The following is a 21,597-nucleotide window of genomic DNA, read 5'->3' as shown; positions in this document are numbered from 1 at the left end:
CAATTACTTTGTTAGTGTAACTTTTTGGTTTAGAACATTTGTTTTGTTAAGATGCACATTTATCCGCTAACTTTTCTTTTAACTGGATGACAATTCTATAATGTAGCAATTATAAAATGTAAGAATTTATAATATAAAATTGTCTTGTATTCACTGTGCAGTTTGACTTAAAGTGGCAATAGCTTTATAAGAATGGTGCATCAGATTAATTAGCTGTTCCCTGGAACTTCTCTTGAAATGTGTTAAGTAATAAGTGGAGTTAAACAACTCCACTTATTTTAAGTACCGTAACACATTGCAGTTTTAAATAAAAGGTAGCTATGTCAAAACAAGATTATACTATTGTTGTTGTTGTTATGCAAATGTTTAGATACACAAAAGGGATTAACAGGAAATATTAGAAAGAACTTATAAAGCCAGATGTTACTTTATTAGTGTATTATCCAGCCCTTCTTTTTGCAGTCTCTTCTTTAAACTATAAAATGGACATTCTAGAAGTGTAATAAAACAGATGTAATATCTTGGATCTGATAAGGTAATAAAACTAAGTTTTATAGCTTTCAAAGACTTTATAAATTTTGTTACAGGAATTCTGTTCGGTCTGTCATTTTAGGATTCATATTGATTTTGTGTTGCAGTTTCAATAGGGTTATTTATGTAAGCAATAAAAGCTTCAAAAGAATGATATATGACTTACCTAGGAGCTTCTTTCCTCCTTGCTGTTTCTGAATGTTGCCGAGCTCTGTCTGGCAAGGTGGGTCTAGAATGATATCAGATAGGTTAAACTTTAGTTATGCTGGAGAATTTAGGAATGTATTTTCTCATTCTAAAATTTAATTTCAGGTATACGATTTTAAAATAAGCTTCCACTGGTATTCATGGTGATTTGTAAGCCAGCCATGACAAGAAGAATGTAAAAATTATTTTGCTGCAGTAAAGTAATTAGCCAATAACTAGCCAGCATTCTGATTCCATCCATGGTCATCCAAATGCCTCTGTAAAGTTAAGCAAATCATGATGGTGACTGCCATAATCTGTTGTTCACTCCTCTCATCTGGTAAGTGAAGATGTATGCCCTTTGACCCAGGTATGTTAGGTAATCACCATCTGGTATACATATCCTCCTTGAACTCATCTAGTACGGCCTACACTATCTATGTTAGTGAGCATCAATACATCTTGCAGTAATGAAACTCATACATTAATTACTATATTTGGTGTAATGTATTTACATCTGTGTGTGCACGCATGCATTTGCTTAACCAAACTACCTGTTTCACAAACAACAGTAGACTTTCAAAATACAGGTAATTCATCTTTGAGTAATTCTACAGAGTTCTGAGAAAAAACGCACAATTTCACCTATTACCAAGCCAGTGAAAACATTTGGCAAATAACATTTTTAACAAACTTCACAAGCAATAATTCTATGGGCCTGTTTGCATGATTGCCACAACCCATGGGCTGTTTTAGATTCTAATTAACTAGTTGTAATTAAGTTCTAATTCTTTATTAGAAGATGGAATATTATTATAAAATAGGCATAAACAGCAATGTTATTTTAAATTTTTTAGCATGCCTCCTCCTTCTGCCTGAGACTGCAGTGTGAAGCCAGAGGAGCCCTACTGTATGAGCATGACTTCTTTTGTAGTTCTTTGGATCCTGCCAGCTGTATTTTTCACAGTCCCAGAAAAAAATTAAATCCTACTTGTATTTCCCCCCCATAATCTTTTATAAGATTAAACAAACAAACAACAGGAGTTAAATACCAATCATCAATATTTTCATGTTATTATAGCCTTCTACCTTGCTGCCTCTGGAAGCAGTAGCACCACTCATTATTAGATATCAAACTGTCCTTGTAAGTGTCACAAGAATTGAAGAATGCCTTGGTGCACTGCTCATTCTTGTCAAGGTAAATGCTTCCAAGCTCCGACTGGTCCAATAGCAGGTCATAGTTCGTATCAAGCCTGTTAAACATCCAGCCAAGGGAATCCTTGCAAATTGGCAAAATACTGGTATCAAATCCTAAGAGATGGAAACACAAAGTAATCAGATAAAACAGAAAGACACAGCTGGCACTCAGTTTGGCCAAGCCAAGGAAGCTCCTTTGTCATGGAAACAGCTTTACAAGATAACACTCAAGTATGTAAACAATGTATGTTGCTGAGTAGTGTGTAAAAGTAACAAGCTGATGGCATAAAAACAAGAGTAAATGAATCTGTTACTCGATAAACAATTTAATCTGAAGGCACACAACAAAATATGGGTGTGTTTTTTCCAAATTATATACAGGCAACTGTGGGAGGAATTCCTGCAGCCTGACTTTGGTCAGGTCCAGAAAACAAGAAACAGATGAGTTAAGGCCACAGAGAATAACAGCCCTGAGTGACAGATATGATTATATGAAATTGGGGAGAAGGGAAGGCTGAAGGCCAGATAAAGAGAAAGTAGCCTAGGGAAAAGTTGTGTGGTGCTGTCACTTTGGCGGCATACTCAGAAAGGTATGCCTGGCTTCTCTCTTGCTAATTTGCTTTCTCAGGCAATTCAAACCAAGGACAGCTAAACAGTTCAAAGCTGGTCTGGACTAGGCAGGGGGACAGAGAGAGACCACATTTGCATGATCATGGAGGAGCAAATAAGCCAGGGTGGCTTATTTCTCCTGCAATGTGTGCTGGGCCGGGGGAGGGGGGTATTTGCTTAATTACCTTTGCCAGTGTTGCTTGCTGTGTCGGGCGAACCCAGTGAGGGTGGCTTGTTGTCATGGTTAAGAAGCCACCCAGAAACCACGGGCTGTTTTAGGGTTCTCTGTGGTGGTTTATTAACCACAGCAACAAGCCATCCATGCCACACTGGCAAGGATAATTATGCAAATCCCCCAGGCATTTGACCGGCTGCATGGCAGGGGAAATAAGCCACCGTGGCTTATTTCCACCTCTCTGATCATGCAGACAGGCCGAGAGAAAAGGGAGAAGATCAGGAAAGTGTCTACCTCTGAGAAGAGTGAATGGAATAGAACAGAGGGCAAGCCTCTTGCAGTGATAGTTCAGAAAGGCAGGGCACATCTAATCTCTTCTTTGTCCACTTTAAGACTGAGGAATGAGGCTTCGTTTGCAAGTTATGGGATGCCTGTAAAAAGCCCTGGGGGCTTTTCTTCTGTAGGAGAAGACATAAGTTTTAGTGGGTGGCATTGGCATGTAGGTTGGCCATGTGTCCTACTTTACAGAAGACAATTCTCTATTTTAGGATAGCCTCTATTTGAAGGAATGCTCAGTTCAAGCCCGGTTTCAAGATAAAGAACCATAAGAAGTGAGGGCACAGGTTTTAAAGTTGCCTATCAGCAATTATTACCTGGACAGCAGATTAAGCAAGCACACCTGGTCACACAGTCTTTCCTACTATGGTAAGATATATTTATATTTATATTTAAATTGTAGCATTTTTAAAAAAAAATGCATCAGAATTAGCACATGTAAATTTATGCAAATTTCTATCCTCATTTGTCCTCTTCTTTGGTGATGTGTAAATGGCCACTCTAATTTGCTCCCTGCATGGGTCACCAGTAGTGATATGTAATTCTGGGGATTGTTTCGTTTGATCCTAATGGGATTCTGCATTGCTTCCATTCTGGTAAGTGGTGGCAGACAGTAGTGGGTTTTCTTTTCCAATTCTGGAAATATTTTTTGCATTTTTTCCAGGTCCTTGCCATTTGTGCAAATTTGATTGTAGAAGTGTTACAATTTGTGCAAATGGAGTCTTTTTTTTTAAAAAAAATCCCCTAGTCTTTTGCAAGTGCGCAAATGCACAGGTGCACAGATTCAGCTGTCCAATATGTGTAATTTTGCTGTGTCAATGTCCTCGTATGTTTCAGCTGTCAGCAGGAGCACTGAAGTGGAGTAGGTAATATACCAGAAAACTGAGAAGGCAAGATTGCATATAGGCTAATTTACACACAGTTGGGAAGGAGCAGGGGAAAAATAATAGTAAGACAAAGGAGAGACCCATTTGCTCAATTCAGAAGCACCGAAAAGGGGGGGGGGGGGAAATGCAAACACAGTAAACACACCAAAGTAAATGTTGGGGGTGGAGAGATATCTCCCACTTGACAATGTAATCCTATTGCTATTAAGTGTTGACCTGACACTTGTCAGTGTCTTTCTCCCTTTCAGTACCTTCCCTAAGTCTCCATCAAGTCCAGAAAGGTGAGTTATTTTCTTCCCCCATTTTTGCAGCTCCTTCTTGGAGTAGTTAATTCTGTTGGACAAATTTCCCCTTCGTTTATTACCCAGTCTTTAAATTTGCACAAATTTAGAGGCTGGGAAGTAAATTGTGTGTGTGTGATTGCGGGGGGGGGGGGGGCGTTCTTTGCAGAAATTGAAAGGCTAAGCAAATTTCCCCTCTACGTACTTCCCAGCCTCTGAAGTAAATACTTGAAGTATGATGGCCAGGAATCCTCTTTTATAGAAGACAGTCCTCTACTTAAAGAGCTAACAGTCCTCTACATGGAGAGCTCTGTTTTGAAGGCTCCCTCTGTTTGAAAGGCTTTCCCATCCAAGTCTGATTTAAAGATACAAAACCATCAAGAAGGAATTGCTGGGCCTTGAAGTAGCCCTTCAGCAGCACCTAGACAGCAACTGAGCAAGATGAACAGGTCACCTGGTAACAGACTTCACACTATGGTGAGATGTATTGTATTTCTATTTAATTAATGTGTATATAAGCATACAATTCTGCTGACCTTTTATTTGCATAGGGATCTGCAATGGCTTTTAAATTTTGATGTATAAGACTGTGGAGAAATATGAAAAGGACCAGCTGATATGACAATACAAATCTTTTAGTCTTTTCACAAAATTGATACTGTGGGCAGTATCCAACACTGCCCAGCTGGTTCCAGTTTACAAGCGCCCCCTGCTGCTTGCAGAATGTGATGTAGTGCTTCCAGGGGCAAGTCATGGAATGAGCAGAAACTCTCATTTCTGGAAGGGGGCATGGCTTTGCAAACATAAAGTACACGTGAAAATTGGCAGTAGGGAGAGATAGGAAACATGAGCCAATGGTGTAGTGCAGGAGAGATGGGTTTTGCAGGTTAAAGAAGGAAGCAACTATTACCTTGCAGTTTTTACTGACAATGTGCTATCTACATACACTTAATGAACGCAAGAAATTGGCTTTAGAGTTACTGAAAACCACTCTAATAACTGATAACTGGAAGCAAAACATAACAGAAGTTTTTATAAGTCAGAAAAAATATTGTTCATGCTTGATTAATAGTAACATTTGACATAAATCATAACTTTTTCACATATTCAGCATGAACTCTTTTACATTAGGCAAAAATAAATCAATATGAGAAAATTATTCTTAATCATACATCTCACTCTTGGGTTGTATAATTCAAGTTCACTATGTCTAGTGAGACCAGTAAAGATGTTATTTGAATGGCAGGCAGTTTATTTTAAGAGAAAAGTATGTTGCATAGAGAAATTACATGTCAAGGGGGTTAAAATGAAGCATATGTAAGTGATAGACTTTTAAAGACTTATTTCTACGTAGGAAACAGTGAAGATTGTGCTGGTATTCTGATTCACATTAAATGATCCAAATGTTGTTGTTTTTATATACTAAATGAAGAACTGCAGTATTTTGGTTCATGTTATTCATTCTATATCTCTAGAAACAAGTTAATAAAGTTAATTAATGAGGTGCTATTTTATTCACTAGTACAATAACCTTTTTTTTAAAAAAAAAAAACACCCAACAACCCACACACCACCAAGTAGAATTGTTGTCAGCTTCATCTGGGTCAAAGAATTGCCATATATTAAAATCTCAGTAATGGATCTCTATGTATGCATAGTTGCAAGTACGTGTAGAAGAATTTAACCAGGTATGATAATTTAATTAATATGACTATTTATCTTGTCTGTGAACCTCTATCTAAGGAAACAGGGTCAAACCACACATTATTCACACTTCTTTTAAAAAGCATCCTTAAATCAGCTACTTTTATTTTGATAGCTCCTCCCCAAAAGCCCTTGGGCCTGAGTCAGAGATATGCTCCTGATTTAGACTGGAGGACATTATAGTTTTCTGCTGGAAAGAACAGGTTGCTTACCTGTAACCATGGTTCTTCGAGTGGTCATCTGTGCAGTCACACTATGGGCTCTGCGCTTGCGCCGAGCCTGTGCCTCGGAAAGGTTTGTAGCTGAGAAAAAACGTTATTTAGGCGGGAACCCCTCCCCCACCATCCATTGCGCATGTCCCGCGCGTTCCCGCCTTACCCTCAGTTCCTTTGCGACATGTTATGAACCGAGAGAAAGGCAGGCCTCTTCTGCATCAGAGACACCGAAGAGGGGATGGTGGGTGGGTTGTGTGACTGCACAGATGACCACTCGAAGAACCATGGTTACAGGTAAGCAACCTGTTCTTCTTCTTCGTGGTCTCTGTGCATCACACTATGGGCGAGTACCAAGCTATGACTTACCGGTGGAGGGTCGGTGTCATTGTAGAACTGCTGAGAGGACTGCTCTGCCGAAAGAAGAGTCATTGCGAGACCTGGTATCAACGTTGTAGTGTCTGGCAAAAGTCAGTGGTCGTGACCACGTAGCAGCCTTGCAGATGTCGATTAGAGGGATTCCCTTGGCGAATGCTGTGGATGTGGCTAGGCTTCGAGTAGAATGAGCTTTGACCCCATGTGGGAGCTCGAGCTTAGATAATTGGTATGCAAGTTTGATGGCATGTGTTATCCAAGCTGAGAAGCGTTGTATGGAGACATTTTGACCTTTCTCTTTTCCACCATAACAAATAAAGAGTCTCTGTGATTTTCTAAATTGTTGTGTCCTTTCTTTGTAAAATGCTAGGGCGCGACGTACGTCTAGACAGTGAAGTCTCCTTTCTAAATCCGAAGATGGAGAAGGAAAAAAGGTGGGTAACACTATAGGCTGATTAATGTGGAAATCAGTAACCACCTTGGGAAGGAAGGTTAGATCTGGTCGGAGAACCACTTTATCTTTGTGAAAGATAGTGAAGGGAGGGTCGATGCGCAAGGCACAGAGTTCGCTAGCCCTTCTTCCAGATGATATTGCTGTTAGAAAGGCTGTTTTCCATGTTAAGAGATGTAAAGGAGCTGTTGCAAGAGGTTCGAAAGGTTTTGCAGTGAGTATGTTGAGGACTACAGAGAGGCTCCAACTTGGAGTTATTGGTTTGATGGGCGGAATGAGGTTCTTTAGTCCCTTCATGAACCGTTTTATTATGGGTGTAGAGAAAAGAGTCCTGTTGTTAATTTCTCCTCTGAATGTGGAGAGAGCCGCTAGGTATACTCTGATAGAAGTATATTTTAGACCTTTGTCATATAGGTGATGTAAGAAGCCTAGGATGTGTTGAATAGAGCAGGTGTTTGGTTGAAAAGAGTTGCGTTGTGCGAATTGGGTAAAGTAGTCCCATTTTCTTTGGTATGACTTTGTGGTTGATGGCTTTATGGCTGCAGACAGGATGGTCCTTATTTGTGGTGAAAAATTTGTTGAGGATATAGTAGTCTCTAAGGGTGGATCCTCCATGCTGTTAGATGGAGGGTCTGTATATCCGGGTGATGGATGAGGCCTCTGTTGCATGACAGCAGGTCTGTTGTTGGTGGTAGAGGGTAGAATATTCCCCTCGCTGCTTTGAGGAGAGGAGAGAACCAGGCTTGTCTGGGCCAACGAGGGGCGATGAGGATGCAGTCTGTGTTGTCTAGGATGATCTTGGTGACTACTTTGTGGAGTAGTGGAAATGGCGGAAATATATAGAAGAGGGTGCCTTGCCAGGTGTGGAGAAAGGCGTCTCCCATAGAATTGGTACCTATTCCTGCTCTGGAGCAGTATGCAGGGCATACGCTGTTTTCCTCTGAGGCAAAGAGGTCGATGGAAGGTTGGCCCCAGGTGCGAAAGAGGGTGTTTAATACAGGTTGTGCGAGATTCCATTCGTGTTGGAGATGGAACTGACGGCTTAATGTGTCTGCCAGGTCGTTGTTTGATCCTGCGATATGAAGAGCGGTAAGGCGAATACCTCGAGGGATCGTCCATTCGAGGAGGCGGAGAGTGAGGTTGACGAGGTTGGGAGAGCGAGTGCCTCCTTCCTTGTTGATATGCCAGAGAACTGTAGTGTTGTCTGTAACAATCTGAACATGTTGGTGAGATAGATGGTTCTCGAAGGCCAGTAAGGCCTTTTTGACGGCTTGAAGTTCGAGGAAATTGATGTGTTGTTTTGAGTCTTGTGAGGACCAGCGGCCTTGGATTTGAAGATTGCCGCAGTGGGCTCCCCAACCTATGGTGGAGGCATCGGTTGTGAGGACTCTCGAAGGCGGTGGCTGCTGGAAAGGAATGCCCTTTAGGAGGTGGTTTATGATGGTCCACCAGCGTAGGGAGCGAACGATGTCGTGAGGGACAGTGAGAAATACACGTCTTGCATCGCAGTCTTTGTTGTAGTGAAGAATGAACCATAGTTGTAGTGGTCTCATATGGAATCTGGCCCATTCGACTACGGCTACAGTGGAAGCCATGTGGCCTAAAAGTTGTTGAATGGCATGGGCAGAGGAGCGTGGAGCGGACATCACGTGAAGTGCTTTGTGCGTGAGGAGGCGCGCTCGGTCTCGAGGGAGATATGCTCTGGCTGTAGGTGCATGGAGATAGGCTCCTATGAACTGTACCGATTGGGTTGGTTGTAGAACCGACTTTTCTTGGTTGATACAGAGACCCAGGTTGTTGAGGAGGGTGAGAGTGTATGATATGCTGTTGTGGAGGTCGGTTTTGGAGTCCGATACGATCAACCAATCGTCGAGGTAAGGGTATACCTCGATGCCTTGTAGACGGAGGTGTGCACATACTACGGCCATACATTTGGTAAAAACTCTCGGGGCTGTCGATAGGCCGAACGGGAGCACCCGAAATTGGTAGACGTTGTCTCCTATGCTGAAACGTAGAAAGTGGCGGAAGGATTTGTTGATGGCAATATGAAAGTATGCATCTTTGAGGTCTATTACTGCAAACCAAGCGGTTTTTCTTAGAAGTGGGAGGATGGATTGCAGGGTGATCATTTTGAATTTTTTGGGACGAATGAATTTGTTGATGCCTCTTAAATCCAAAATGGGTCGAAGACCCCCATCCCTTTTGGGTACTGTGAAGTACCGAGAGAAGAAACCGTTTGCGCGAAGGTGGTGAGGGACTTTTTCGATTGCACCTTTGTGTAGTAGAGTGCGGGTCTCTTCTAACAGTGGTTGTGATGGAGTGGTGCGTTTTACGATGCCGATTGGTGGGATGGAGCCGAATTCTATGCGGTATCCTGTAAGGATGATGTTTAAGACCCATGAATCTGAAGTAATGTTTTCCCATGTGTGGAAGTAAGAGGCAAGGCGATCTTGGAAGTTGTGAGATTGGGGAGGCATGGCGTCAAAGGCGACGTTTGGTGAAGGTATCCGTTTTCTTTTGGGTACGGAATTTGGATGATGAGTTGGTTGGTTTCTTTTGAAACTGTTGAGAAGGTTGAGACCTTGGTAGTCTGTCAAAGGTAGGTCTTTGGGTGTATTGTTGTTGAGGTCGAAGCCAGCGTCTTGGTCTTTGAGGCTGGTGTTGCTGTTGAGAAGGGGTTAAGCCCATTCTTTTTGCGGTGTTACGTGCTTTCTGAACAGTATCGAGTTGTTCATCGGTTTTGGAGTTGAAGAGTCCCTCGGCATCGAAGGGGAGATCTTCGATGCGGGAGCGAGTCTCTGGAGTAAGAGTGGCTGAACGAAGCCAGGCGTGGCGGCGTAAAGCAATAGAGCCAGTCATTAGTTTAGAGTAACAGTCTGCCTGGTGTCGAGTGGAGTTGGTCTGGAGTTTAGATAATCGGGACGCTTGGGCATGGAATGCGCGGGCGAGTTCTCGTTGGTCTTCAGGTAAGTAATCGCAAAGCGATCCGATTTTATCCCACAAGAATAGTTGATAGCGGGACATCAATGCTTGGTAGTTGGTAACTCTGAGACCAAGAGCTGCTGCTGAGTAAGCGCGACGTCCCATGAAGTCTAAGCGTCGTCCCTCCTTGTCTACTGGGGCAGTATGTGTCTTTTGGGATCTAGAGTGGGAGGATTCCACAATGATAGAGTTTGGTTTTGGGTGGGAGAATAAAAATTCCACATCTTTGGTTTGGACTTTATACATAGACTCTAACTTACGTGATGTAGGAGTCATTGTTGAAGGCGAGGTCCAGGTTTGCTTTATTGTTTGAAGTAAGATGGGTGAGAAAGGAATCTCCACTGGGGTTGCTGATTCCGGGTATATTGCATCGAAAAATGGGTCCTGAATTTGTTCTTGCTGCTGTTGAGCGTCGACTCCTAATGCTGTAGCCATGTGGAGGATTTGTTCAGCGAAAGACCCCATTTCTTCTGATGGAGATGGGTGGTCTTTGGTTCCCACTGCGTCGTCTGGTGATGGCATCGACGGGGGGGGAGTGGATGCTGAGGAGGCATCGGAGTCATAGTTCTCAATAGGAGGTTGAAGTATGGGTCTTGGTGTTGTAGTCGCCGGAAGCAGAGGAAGCCGTTGGGAGGAAACCAATAGCGAGGTTGAGCGTGGCGGAACAGGGGGAAGTTGTGCCTCCTGTTCTACTTCTTGAACGTAACGTTGTTGATGGTGTGTATCCGGGTATGGATCACGGTATCTCTCTCTCCTATAGTGGGGAGAGTAGTCCCGGTGTGTGTAGTAGTAATCGGAGTATCTATCCCAATCGTGAGGGGATCTGGATCGGCTGCGGTGCGATGCACGGTAGTACCGGTTGTAATGCTCCCTGTAATGTGGCGGGGAGTGTTGGTGAGATGTCGATCTAGGAGAGTATCGATCATGATAGTACCAGTCATGGTTCCGCTGTACGGGTACGAGGTCATCTGAGCGAGGTGGTTCTCTGTTAGAGGGATGTCGAGTTGGTGAACGTTGGTGCCCATGGTGTCGAGAAGGCGGTATTGCCTCTGCTCTAGTGTCCTGTTGAGAGACAGGGGATGGCGGAGAGGGTTCTGCCGGGGACAGAGGTTCCCTTATCTCGCCTTCAGACGTGGTAGAGAGAAGTTCAATGGTCGGGCGTTTGGCCAGGTTTGAACTCTCTGCCGTTGGTAATTGAGACACGGCTACCAGTCTGCGTGATTGTGATGATTTCTTTTGTTTCTTTGGGTGAGGCTCTGGCGGGGATTTGGCTTTCTTTGCTTTCTTGGAGAGTTTCTTTGCTGTCGATACCGTAAGAGTTCGCGAAGTCGAAGGTGGCGGCGGAATTGTTGTCGGTATCGATGTGACGGTCGATGTCGAAGCTTTCGGTATCGAGGTCGTAGGGGACGCCATGTTTACGGGTTGGAGAGTTTGTTTCCAAAGTTGTGCTTTTAAGCGGTCTGAGCGGTGGCGTCTAGTTTGCTTAGAAAAAGCCTGGCAGTGGTGGCAAGTTTCTACTATGTGCGTTTCTCCAAGACAAAGGAGACAAAGAGAGTGCCCGTCTGCTGCTGGTAGCTTACTGCTACAACGGACGCATTTTCGAAAAGGGGCCTTAAGGGCCATACAAAGTAGAAGTAGTAGTAGGATAGAAAAGAGAATAACTTTTTTTTTTTTTTTTTTTTTTTTTTTTAGGAGGAAAAAAGGATGCGAGGAGATTGGAGAAGAATTAAGTAAGAAAGAAAAGAGAATGGAAGAAAAAAAAAACTCAGCTACTGCAAGAAGAAGCGAGGAGGAACCTTTCGACGAGGCGCTAGGTAAGGCGGTCGCAAAGGAACTGAGGGTAAGGCGGGAACGCGCGGGACATGCGCAATGGATGGTGGGGGAGGGGTTCCCGCCTAAATAACGTTTTTTCTCAGCTACAAACCTTTCCGAGGCACAGGCTCGGCGCAAGCGCAGAGCCCATAGTGTGATGCACAGAGACCACGAAGAAGAATTGCCTCCTTCTCACTGCTGTTTGGACCCCCAAAGTGCTGCTTTCTGCACTTTGGTCGGTGATTTTCAGTAGGAAATTGGCACAGGGCATGAACCACATCAGGAGTGTATTCCAGATCAAACCTTCAATGGTTATTTTTCTTCAAAATAGAAGTAGCCAGTTTAAGCATACTTCCAAAATAACTGTTTCATATTTATAAATCAAACTATCTCTCAACTCTCTTACTTATTCTCTGATTGGCCCACCTGTACTATGTACCTACGAATTATGCTTTCAAATAGAACAAACAAAAAGGTATCAAATCTCTACCTATAAAGCGGGAAGTGTGAGTCACGTATGTCCTGAAATGTTTACCCACTTCCACATACGGTACTGCCTTAATGCTGTTCACCCATACTGGTCTTTGTATACATGGATCAGAAAAAATCTAAAAACATGAATTTTGGGGTTTTACGTATTTTTAAAGAATTTAATAAAAAACCTAGGTTTATGTCTACAATTCCCAGCATGCCTTGGGCAGAACTCCCAACATGCCTTTAGTGGCCATTGTGATTCCTAAGCTCAGTCTCAAGCAGTCAATCCAATTCCACATAAAAAGAAAACCCACATAAATGGGCTGCATCCATTTGCGGTGCTTCCTCCCACCTGCCATTTGTGGTTTTAAAATCATAACTAGATACAATAGCGTGTCTTTGTGAGGCCAAACTCTGGACATGCTTAAAGGCACCCTATCCTGATATCGGTTTTCTCAGAAACTGAGGGAAGCACACACAGCCTGAGGGAAGCACACACAGAGGGAGGGAGGGAGGAAAGGGAAGCACTCTGTGCATGCCCAGAAACAGGCTTGATGAAGAGGGGCAAGTGCCCGGCCCAGTCCCGGCCCTTCAGTACAGGCTCCTGATGGAGCACTTCGTGGGTGAGAAATGTGGGCTGAGGCAGTCCCAGCAGGACTTGGCAGGAGTTGTGCGTGTCCACTGACAGCCGCTTACCTCCCCTCCTTGGCAATGCTACTCCTCAATGCTCTGTCAAGGAGCAGCATCAGCCACAAGAGGAGGAAAGCACCTCTCAGAGGACATGGTCACCTGAGAGCCACCAGAGGCATGCTGGGAGGTGAAGTAGTGGCATCACTATCTCTTAGTCCTAACTCGGCCCCCACAAACTGACTTTCCCTAACAGCCACTAACTCAACCCACCATTCCGTTCTAGCATTAGCTGTCAGTGATTCCTCCATTCACTCTTCTGTTTCAATAGGCTTGGGTGGGAGGGAAGATTTATCAGGCTGTGGCAGCTATCATCTGGAAGTGGCTCGCCATCCTGGGCCTGAAGGGAGAGCACCTGGGTTGGCTGCCTCAGTTACTAGGCCCCATTGAGAGCAGAAGGGAAGAAGGCCACAGCTCTGGGCAAAAGACATGTTGGGAGTTGTAGTTTTTGTTTTCTGTGGGGACAAGGCAAATCATGATGACAGCTTCAAGACGGCCCTGGCCAGGCATTGAGGGAGAGAGGGAGGGAGAGAGAGAAAGAGAGAGAGAAAAGAAACGAATTGAATTTGTTTTAAAGTTATCTCACAGGCCTAGGACAGGCCTCTCTTGCAGGGTTGTCGGGAGGGTAAGCGAGTGGGGGGAAATGAATTTTATTTGTTTAAAGGTTAACTCACAGGCCTAGCACCATCCTGCTACTTTAAGATGGCGGATCCGCTTCCCTACTATATGTTATTCAGATATCTGGGCAGTGCCAGGTATATTTTGAAAACATCTTTTTTGGTTTGCATCTTTTTTAGCTGGTAGAAAGGGTGTTGTGTGTCCTGATTGTTTTTGAAGTTTAGGCGGCTGCTGCAGCCAAGGCATGATGGGAGGTGTAGGCTTTTCAGGTAAAACAAAAAATATGATTTAGCACGAAGTTCTAATTTAAAATACAGTTCTTATTAACACGATTTTCCATTTATTCTAACAAAACAATTTACTAACTCAATCAAACTAAAAAAAAAACCAACCTGAAGATGAATAAGTTGCATAGAAATTTATTATATATCCAATAAATGTTATAAACATTATTCACAGACTCAGGCAACGCCAGGCATATCAGCTGGTTCTTAATAAGACAAACCCTGCAGAATTTTATATTGAAAAGTGTAATGTTTTGGCCACAACTACACTCTCATCAAACTCTCCCAAACTCACCTTACATTGACCCTGTTCAGATGACACGCTAAGCTATGGTGTTTAAGCATTCTGAGTTAAACATCATGGCTTCGCTTGTCATGTGAACCATGACTTAGTGCGACATATGAACCATTCCTAACCATAGTGACTACATAACCACAGTTTAAACACACACACTAACTAACCATTTGATGGGAAAGTGTTAGTGCCTAACCATAGCTTAGCATGTTGTCTGAACAGGCCCACCGTGTTTTTACTAGATTATACAGGACAGGATTTTCTTCATGATGAAAATGACTACATAACTGACCATTTGAAAAAAAAAAGTTTCTCCTTAGAACATTCAGAAAATAGTGGCTTTCATATATTTCGTTAAGACAAATTTGCAACTAACAGTTGGAGAAGCACAGTTAAGTTATGTCATTAAAGTTCTGCCTTAGCCTCTGGAAAGAATCTGGACCAACCAGATTTAAACCAATCATTTTTTTTGTCAATTGCTAGACTGCTAATTTGAGGTCCCCCTGCTCTCCTGCACATAAGAATGTTCTTGCATTTGGCTTAAGTTGCAATACTTGGCCATTTACCAACTTGGCACATGTACAAGGTCATTAAAAACTTTTTTTTCCTTCCAGGAAACATGCCATTGGGCTAAATTCCAAAGGAAGTACTGAATTCCACAGATTGCCGTAAATGCCTTTGCACTTCACGGTGCTTGGCACTTCCTCCATTAGGAATTCACTAGTGAAACCTTACAAGACAAATAATGTACAAATATTTCTGTTTAATCTCTGGGGATAAATGTTGAATCCTGAATGTTTCCAAACACAAGAATGACAGGTACAGCTGTTCCTATCACTTTGTCCCTTTCCTTTGGCACCTGAATATCGAGAGGGTCAAAATAATCCATTTACTATTTAATATTGTTTGAACTAACTCATTTTAAAACTCAGCAGAGCAAAACTTTGAAGCTACCTTATAAAAACGGCTTTAAATAATGGCTTCGTTGTTCTTCTAGAGGCAAACATGCATGCTAGAACGACTATTTTCAATCTCAGTTTGAAACCATGCGTCTTTTCTAGATTTATGAAAACCCCTATTGATATTGCAATGCTACTGAGAGGGAACAAGAGAAACACAGGATTAAGTAGTTGATGAACTGAGACAAGAGAAATTAAATTGATGACAGAAGTGTGAAGTCCTGATCACAGTTGGAGACACCGCATGTAACATAGTCGTTAAGGGCATGAGCTACAAAGGCTCCAGTTCAGCAAACTGCTCAGCTATAAAATAAACACATAACCATATAAGACAAAATGGATCAGAATGACTATTAGGAAATCTCATTTTTATAAGAAGTATTTTGCTTCCATATGAAATCAAGCTGCAGATTTGAGACTTGGCTGTACAAAAGAGTTGTCATATTTGGATATACTGTGTTTTCACCTGAGTGAAACTGCTTTTCAGCACCTCAACAGCATTCCAGATCAAGTGATGGTGCTTTCCAATTGATGGGAACCCAAATGAGTTCTTAGTTCAGCTGTAAACTGCTAAATCACTGCAGGGGATAATGTCATCTAGGCAGCACGGTTTTGGGACATTGCTGACAGGTTCAAGCTGGTCAGAAACCAGGAATGTGGAATGAGCCTGCTGCTTAATGGAAATTTTCAACCACCTCATATTGAGATGCTTTGAGTCTTAGATCCAAGTCTCTGAATGTGCTCTCGAGACAGATTTAGATTTAGAGATCGAAGACCTGAACAAAGGACAGGTAGCAGCAGCTGCCTACCACACCACCTACTACCTTCCTTTGCTCCTATCAGCATTGTTTTTGTTAGCAGCTCCCATTGTAGGGGTTTTTTTAAATCATTTTTTTTAAAAAAATTAGTTCAGCATTATAAGACAGATATGTTGATAGACTGGGTTCTGGCTATTTTTGCAACATGCCTCACCTTGTAGCCATAATTAGTACATCGGTGTGGGGAGAGAAGTTAGAAATAGTTCACTCATATTTATCACCAGAAGTGCTATTAAAAGGGTTCCCATTGTTGCCTACAGAAGAATATAAGCCTGGATAGTGTGTGCACGACTGTCAGTTTTCATGATTATAGCTGGAATTTATGCTTATCTTGTTAAAGTTGGCTGGATCACAAAGGAATGATGGACCAATTATAGTGTAAATCAGCCTTTCACAATGTTTTGGCCTCCAGCTCCCAATGTTTCGGCCTTCAACTCCCATCAGCCCCAATTAGCATGGGCAATGGTCAAGAAGGCTGGGTATTATAGTTTTAAAAATCTGGAGGCCACCAGCTTGGGGAAGGCTGGCATACATCTTTAGTTTTAAGTCAGCAGAAGTAGCAGCATGGCTTCTGTATCCATATAGCCTTTAGCCTTCCCCTATCTGGTGCCCTCCTATCATACCCTTCAACATGACTATCAATAGGATGGCAGGGGATGATGGGAGTTGTAGTCTGACACAGGGTATTAGATTGGGGAGCAGTATGAAATCACTATGTAAAGACATTCATCTTTATTTCATGTTAGCTCATTATTATGATTGTGTTTAGTCCAAGTAACCACACACGGAAATAACATTTTCAATTAATAGCATTTCTTAATAATGCAGATTTGCAGAAAGGAGGAGCCATAATAAAACATACATGTTACAAATATTCAGAACATCTAAAAAATGTTAATCGTGACGTTGTTTCAGCAGTGGGCAAGCTCTATTAAACAACTCACAGGAGACATTCACAGAAGGGTCCAAGTTCAGTGCTTAGAAAACCTAATTTGCCTTGACTCCTCAGTGGGAAACCACTTTCAAATTCATCACTGCACATAATAACTGCTGTTTCAAAGTCTACCAGTAATCACATAACCTGATATTCTGTTTATTTTGTTGCAACAGCAAATTCTTTAAAGTTTCAAGTGTATAAGATTTACCTTGTTTAGAGTTTACAGATCATCATTTTCACCTGGTTAATTTTTTTTTCTCTTTTGAGCTGGATTGTTCATATGGTCCTCGGTTCATACAACGGTGTTTTTCTGTGTTTTTCTTTGTTATTGTAGAAGCATTTACTAACGGTTAGAGGGCACCATGCAGCAGTTACTATATACTTGCCATTCAACTCTACTGAAGCTGTTTGGGTTGTAGCCAATGCTGTCCATCTGCCAACAGAATGACAGTCATCAGTGGAACGGATTCCCCCTCTCCCTAATACTCCTTCATGCCCCACCAACAGCTGCTCCGCATGGTTAGAAGACCTTCCAGAGAAGATTTGGGAGAGCACGGGGGTTGCAGATAGGAGGAGGGAAAAGGAAAGTCCCTTTGCGTGATCAGAAGTATGCTTGTGCAATGTTGGATTTAATCCTTTATTTTTTATACTCTCCTTTATTTATTTTTATTCTCTCTTTACAGGACAGCTAATCATCAGGATGTATCAAACTATTTCTCCTGTGTTAGAGCTACAAACCAGGCTGAATAATAGCCTTATCAGTGACTGGGGCTGTTTCTACACCTGCCTTTTTTCCAGGGATTGTCCCGGGATCATCCCTGTGCATCCAAATGTCACACAGGGGATCCCGGGAGCAGGCAGGGACGATCCCTCCATTTGCCTGGGATAATCCTTTGGTGTAGAAAGGGCCAGAGGCTCAAAATTCTCACTAGAGTGTGCTGTACTAAGTGAACATCTGAAAAAGCCTTAAAGGATTGTTGCATGTTGATACAAAAGCATGGCTTTATTTCCTAAGGACCACCGTAGTCAGAAAATTAACTTCTGGAAGGCATGTTGATGTTCCTGTAGGAAGTGGCTAAGAAACTCAGTTTGAAGCTCACAGGAAAAATAAAATTCATATATATTTTTTTAAAAAGCCAACTTCACACAGATTCTCTCAAAGAGATATCAAAAGTTGTAAATGCTTACTACTTCTTTCAGGTCTTTGTACAATTCTAGTCCTCTTCTGTATTCCGCTTTCATGAAGAGCCTTGAACCAATCTCGCAATCTGTTTGCAACCTCTCTGAACTCCAGGTCACTGCACACTGAAAAGCAAAATGAAAAGCTCTTTAATCTTCCCAGGCTGCATATGAATTCAATCTTTCATGTTGCTGTAAACAAATGAAAACTAACTACAGGCAATAATTTTCTTGTGCGTTCCTCTGTTTCTCTCTTAATATTAACAGGGTATAAAAAAAACCCTCAGCACTTAAAAAAAATATTACAAAATGCTTTTGAAAAATCCCCTCCCCTGAAATTATATATTTTTCTTTATAAATAAATGACTCTTATTTCACTTAATGCCTGGTCCAGTATACTTTGCTGCTTGATGCAGATCAGCAAATGGTCCCCCCACCTAATCAGTGTATAGTATCCAAAGTGTATAGTATCCAAAACTACCCAAGTTATTTTGGCACCTGATGGAGAAAATCCCACAAGCATCCATTCCCCTCCCTGGCAAAAAATGAAATGAAAATAAATTAAATAACCAACATTTTTTGCTGCCCTTTCATAACTCCCCAAATCTATCCCTAAGGCCACCTCAGTCTGTCCAATGATAGGGCAGGGCCTGCATGTGTTGTATATCCTATGTTATGCTTTCATTTTATGGTAGACTAACATGACTTCTTTGTACTTCTATTTGGATATAAGGTAGTTTTATTTGTGTCTGTATGTTAGAAATAATTTGAATAAAAGTTGGGAAAATGATCAAAGTTCTACTGGTACCTTTGGGAGAAATTTGCAACCAGTTTAAGGGTAAAAAAAAACTTTCTTCATATTTCCTTAGAAGAGTATTGCACATCTCTGAATAGAATTAACTCCAATCTGATTTGGCTCTCTGGTGATCCACATAGTCATATATCATCATTACTGTTGTCATGGTAGTAATTGTAGTAATAATAATACATTGCAAGTATTGCAAAAGGACACAGAGAGCATGCCTGAAAAGCTAAGTGCGAAGGGAGTGGAACGATGACAACAACAACAACATGTTCAGAGCCACATGGAAGGAACCTTTGGAAATCAGCAGCAAGCTCTGACAGCATCCTATATCCTCCTATTTGCTTATCCTCCACGAAACATCCTCCAAGCCCGCTTCCCTGTATGCCTTCTTAGAAGTAACACTGAGAAGCAGCACAATTCAAAAATCCAGTTTCTGCATATTTATTCAGACGTTAGGACTAGATTACACAGGGATTAGCAAGGGCAGCAAGTTTGATATCCTATGGAACACAGCAGCAATCCATAGCAAAATGCACACACACACACACACACACACACACACACACCATTCACAAACACACTGGCACAGATACACACCCATTCACAATCAGACACCACAGATACTCAAGCATTCTCTTCTTTGTGTGTGTGTGTGTGTGTGTGTGTGTGTTTGTGTGACACATACATACCAGCTTCTCTCAGAGACACACTATTACTGTCATTCCTGTGCTGGGGAAATGCTGAGAGCAAGAGAAGGCCTTCAGGAAGGACTACCTCAAGGTGTTCTGGTTGTCCTCAGGTGGCAGCTCCAGTTGGGTGAGTAACCCCTCCCCCTCTCTCCCAGGAATGCTCCCAAACACTCAGGCTGCTGGTGCAAAAAAGAAACTCTCTTTAAACTTCCTTAAAAATCTAATTTAAGAAACAGCGAGGGTGCCCCGGGAAGCAAAGCAACCAATGTAACTGACTCTGTGCTTGGCTCCAAGTTCTGTAATGCTCACAGACATAGGCATCTGTACACAGGTGTGCCACGTGAGACAATTCAAATAAAACACACAATTGGCCAAAGGTGCTATCATTACCACCATGTTGTATTATTTATTATTGCATTTATATCCCACCTTTTTTCTTCCAAGGAACCCAAAGCAGCGTACATAATCCTCTCCATTTTATCCTCACAACAACAACCCTGTAAGGTAGGTTGGGCTGAGAGGCTGTGACTGGCCCAAAGTCACCCAGTGGATTTCCATGGCCAAGTGGGGACTAGAACCTAGATCTAGTTTTTAAGTGTTTTTATCATATGTAAACCACCCAGAGAGCCTCGGCTATGGGGCGGTATACAAATGTAATAAATCATCATCATAATCTCCCGACTCCCAGTCTAGCACTTTAGCCACTACACCACACTGTATGTTAGTGTGATGGTCCTGGTTGGCTCTATGGAGCTGGATCGGGCCCATTTATGGGACTGAGGCACAGCAGTCCTCTTGGACAAACTGCCTCATTGCCTCTCAATCTTAGTGAACTCACTGTGGCTATATGGCTATATGGGAACAATTTGACCATACACACCAACCGGGCATGCTCACAAGTTCTCCTTATTCTATGGCACCCAGCTAAGCAGTGCAGAGGGCAGGAGGCAAGACTAGGGTGACCCTATGGAAAGGACAGGGCTCCTGTCCTTTAACAGTTGCTTAGAAAAGGGAATTTCAGCAGGTGTTATTTGTATGCATGCAGCACCTGGTGAATTTCTTTCTTCATCACAAGAGTTAAAGCTACGGGAGCTATACTAGAGTGACCAGATACAAAAGAGAGCAGGGCTCCTGCAGCTTTAACTGTTGTGATGAAGAGGGAATTTCATCAGGTGTTGCAGGCATACAAATGACGCCTGCTGAAATCCCCTTTTCTATACAACTGTTAAAGAGACAGGAGACCTGTCCTTCTTTTCATATGGTTACCCTAGGCAAGACAGACTCGGAGGAAATCAAGTGCAGGGAGCGCACTCTAATTGCAGCGGCAGGTAAATGCCTGGGCAACTGGCGAGTGATGGGGAGGCGGGCGCTGCTCCTAGACTCCAGCTGTTCCTGCTGTCAGTGTTTTTAATAGGAATCATCTGGGAACTCTCTGAAGGCCACCTTGAGTGCCATGATGAAAGAAAGGCAAGATATAAATGTAATGGATAATCAATACAACTGATATCTGAAAGCTAGTATTTGAGAGCAGTTGATAGTTGACATACAACAGTATTTAGCACTTGGTAGCTGGCACACAATAGTATATCACAGTGATATTCAACTTTTTACATTCAGGAAGTGCTTTCTTTGTTAACTTGTTTGTCAAGAAGCTTGTTAGCACTGTAGTCCTACTATTTTAACCCAAGCCTCTGTTGCTCACTTTTATGTTTGGCGTTCAGCTGATCCCAGTTGCTAAAGGGAGCCACGTAGCTTGGTTTGAGTGGGTGAGAGCAGCTGACGGACTGCTCAGCTAATCCAGAGCAATGGGGTAGGGGTAGGATTAGTTTAGGTATAGGGGAGAGAGCACAGCTGTGCTCTTTTCTTCCACAATTCCAGGGCATCCTACGGCTTGCCTTGGGTGTAGGTTTGGCTGACAGATCAGCTGAGCCCTAGATCTAAGGGCTCATCTACACCAAGCAGGATATTCCACTATGAAAGCAGTATATAAAAGGCAGGAGCCCACACTACTGCTTTATAGCAGTATTGAAGTGCACTGCAGGATCTACACTCCTGCTTTATAGTAGTACTGAAGTGCACTGACAACTGTGGGGGCCCATGACACATCTATACCA

General features: G+C 42.6%; 1 protein-coding gene across 2 annotated transcripts in view; it reads right to left on the bottom strand.

Moving 5' to 3' along the window:
* Positions 1 to 21,597, bottom strand: part of SPOCK3 (SPARC (osteonectin), cwcv and kazal like domains proteoglycan 3) — a 205,141-nt gene that overhangs the window by 4,502 nt on the left and 179,042 nt on the right. For both annotated transcript variants that reach the window (XM_063136342.1, XM_063136341.1), the window contains exons 6-8: positions 17,999 to 18,115; positions 1,807 to 2,028; positions 698 to 760 (exon numbers count right to left, since the gene is read on the bottom strand). In XM_063136342.1, the coding sequence (XP_062992412.1) occupies positions 698 to 760; positions 1,807 to 2,028; positions 17,999 to 18,115 (402 nt within the window). The remainder of the gene's footprint in view (positions 1 to 697; positions 761 to 1,806; positions 2,029 to 17,998; positions 18,116 to 21,597) is intronic.

This window comes from Elgaria multicarinata, chromosome 10 (genome assembly GCF_023053635.1).
Source record: "Elgaria multicarinata webbii isolate HBS135686 ecotype San Diego chromosome 10, rElgMul1.1.pri, whole genome shotgun sequence".
Lineage (NCBI taxonomy): Eukaryota > Metazoa > Chordata > Lepidosauria > Squamata > Anguidae > Elgaria > Elgaria multicarinata.
Note: the sequence above shows the minus strand (reverse complement) of the source record. Positions and strands in the feature narration are given on the sequence as shown.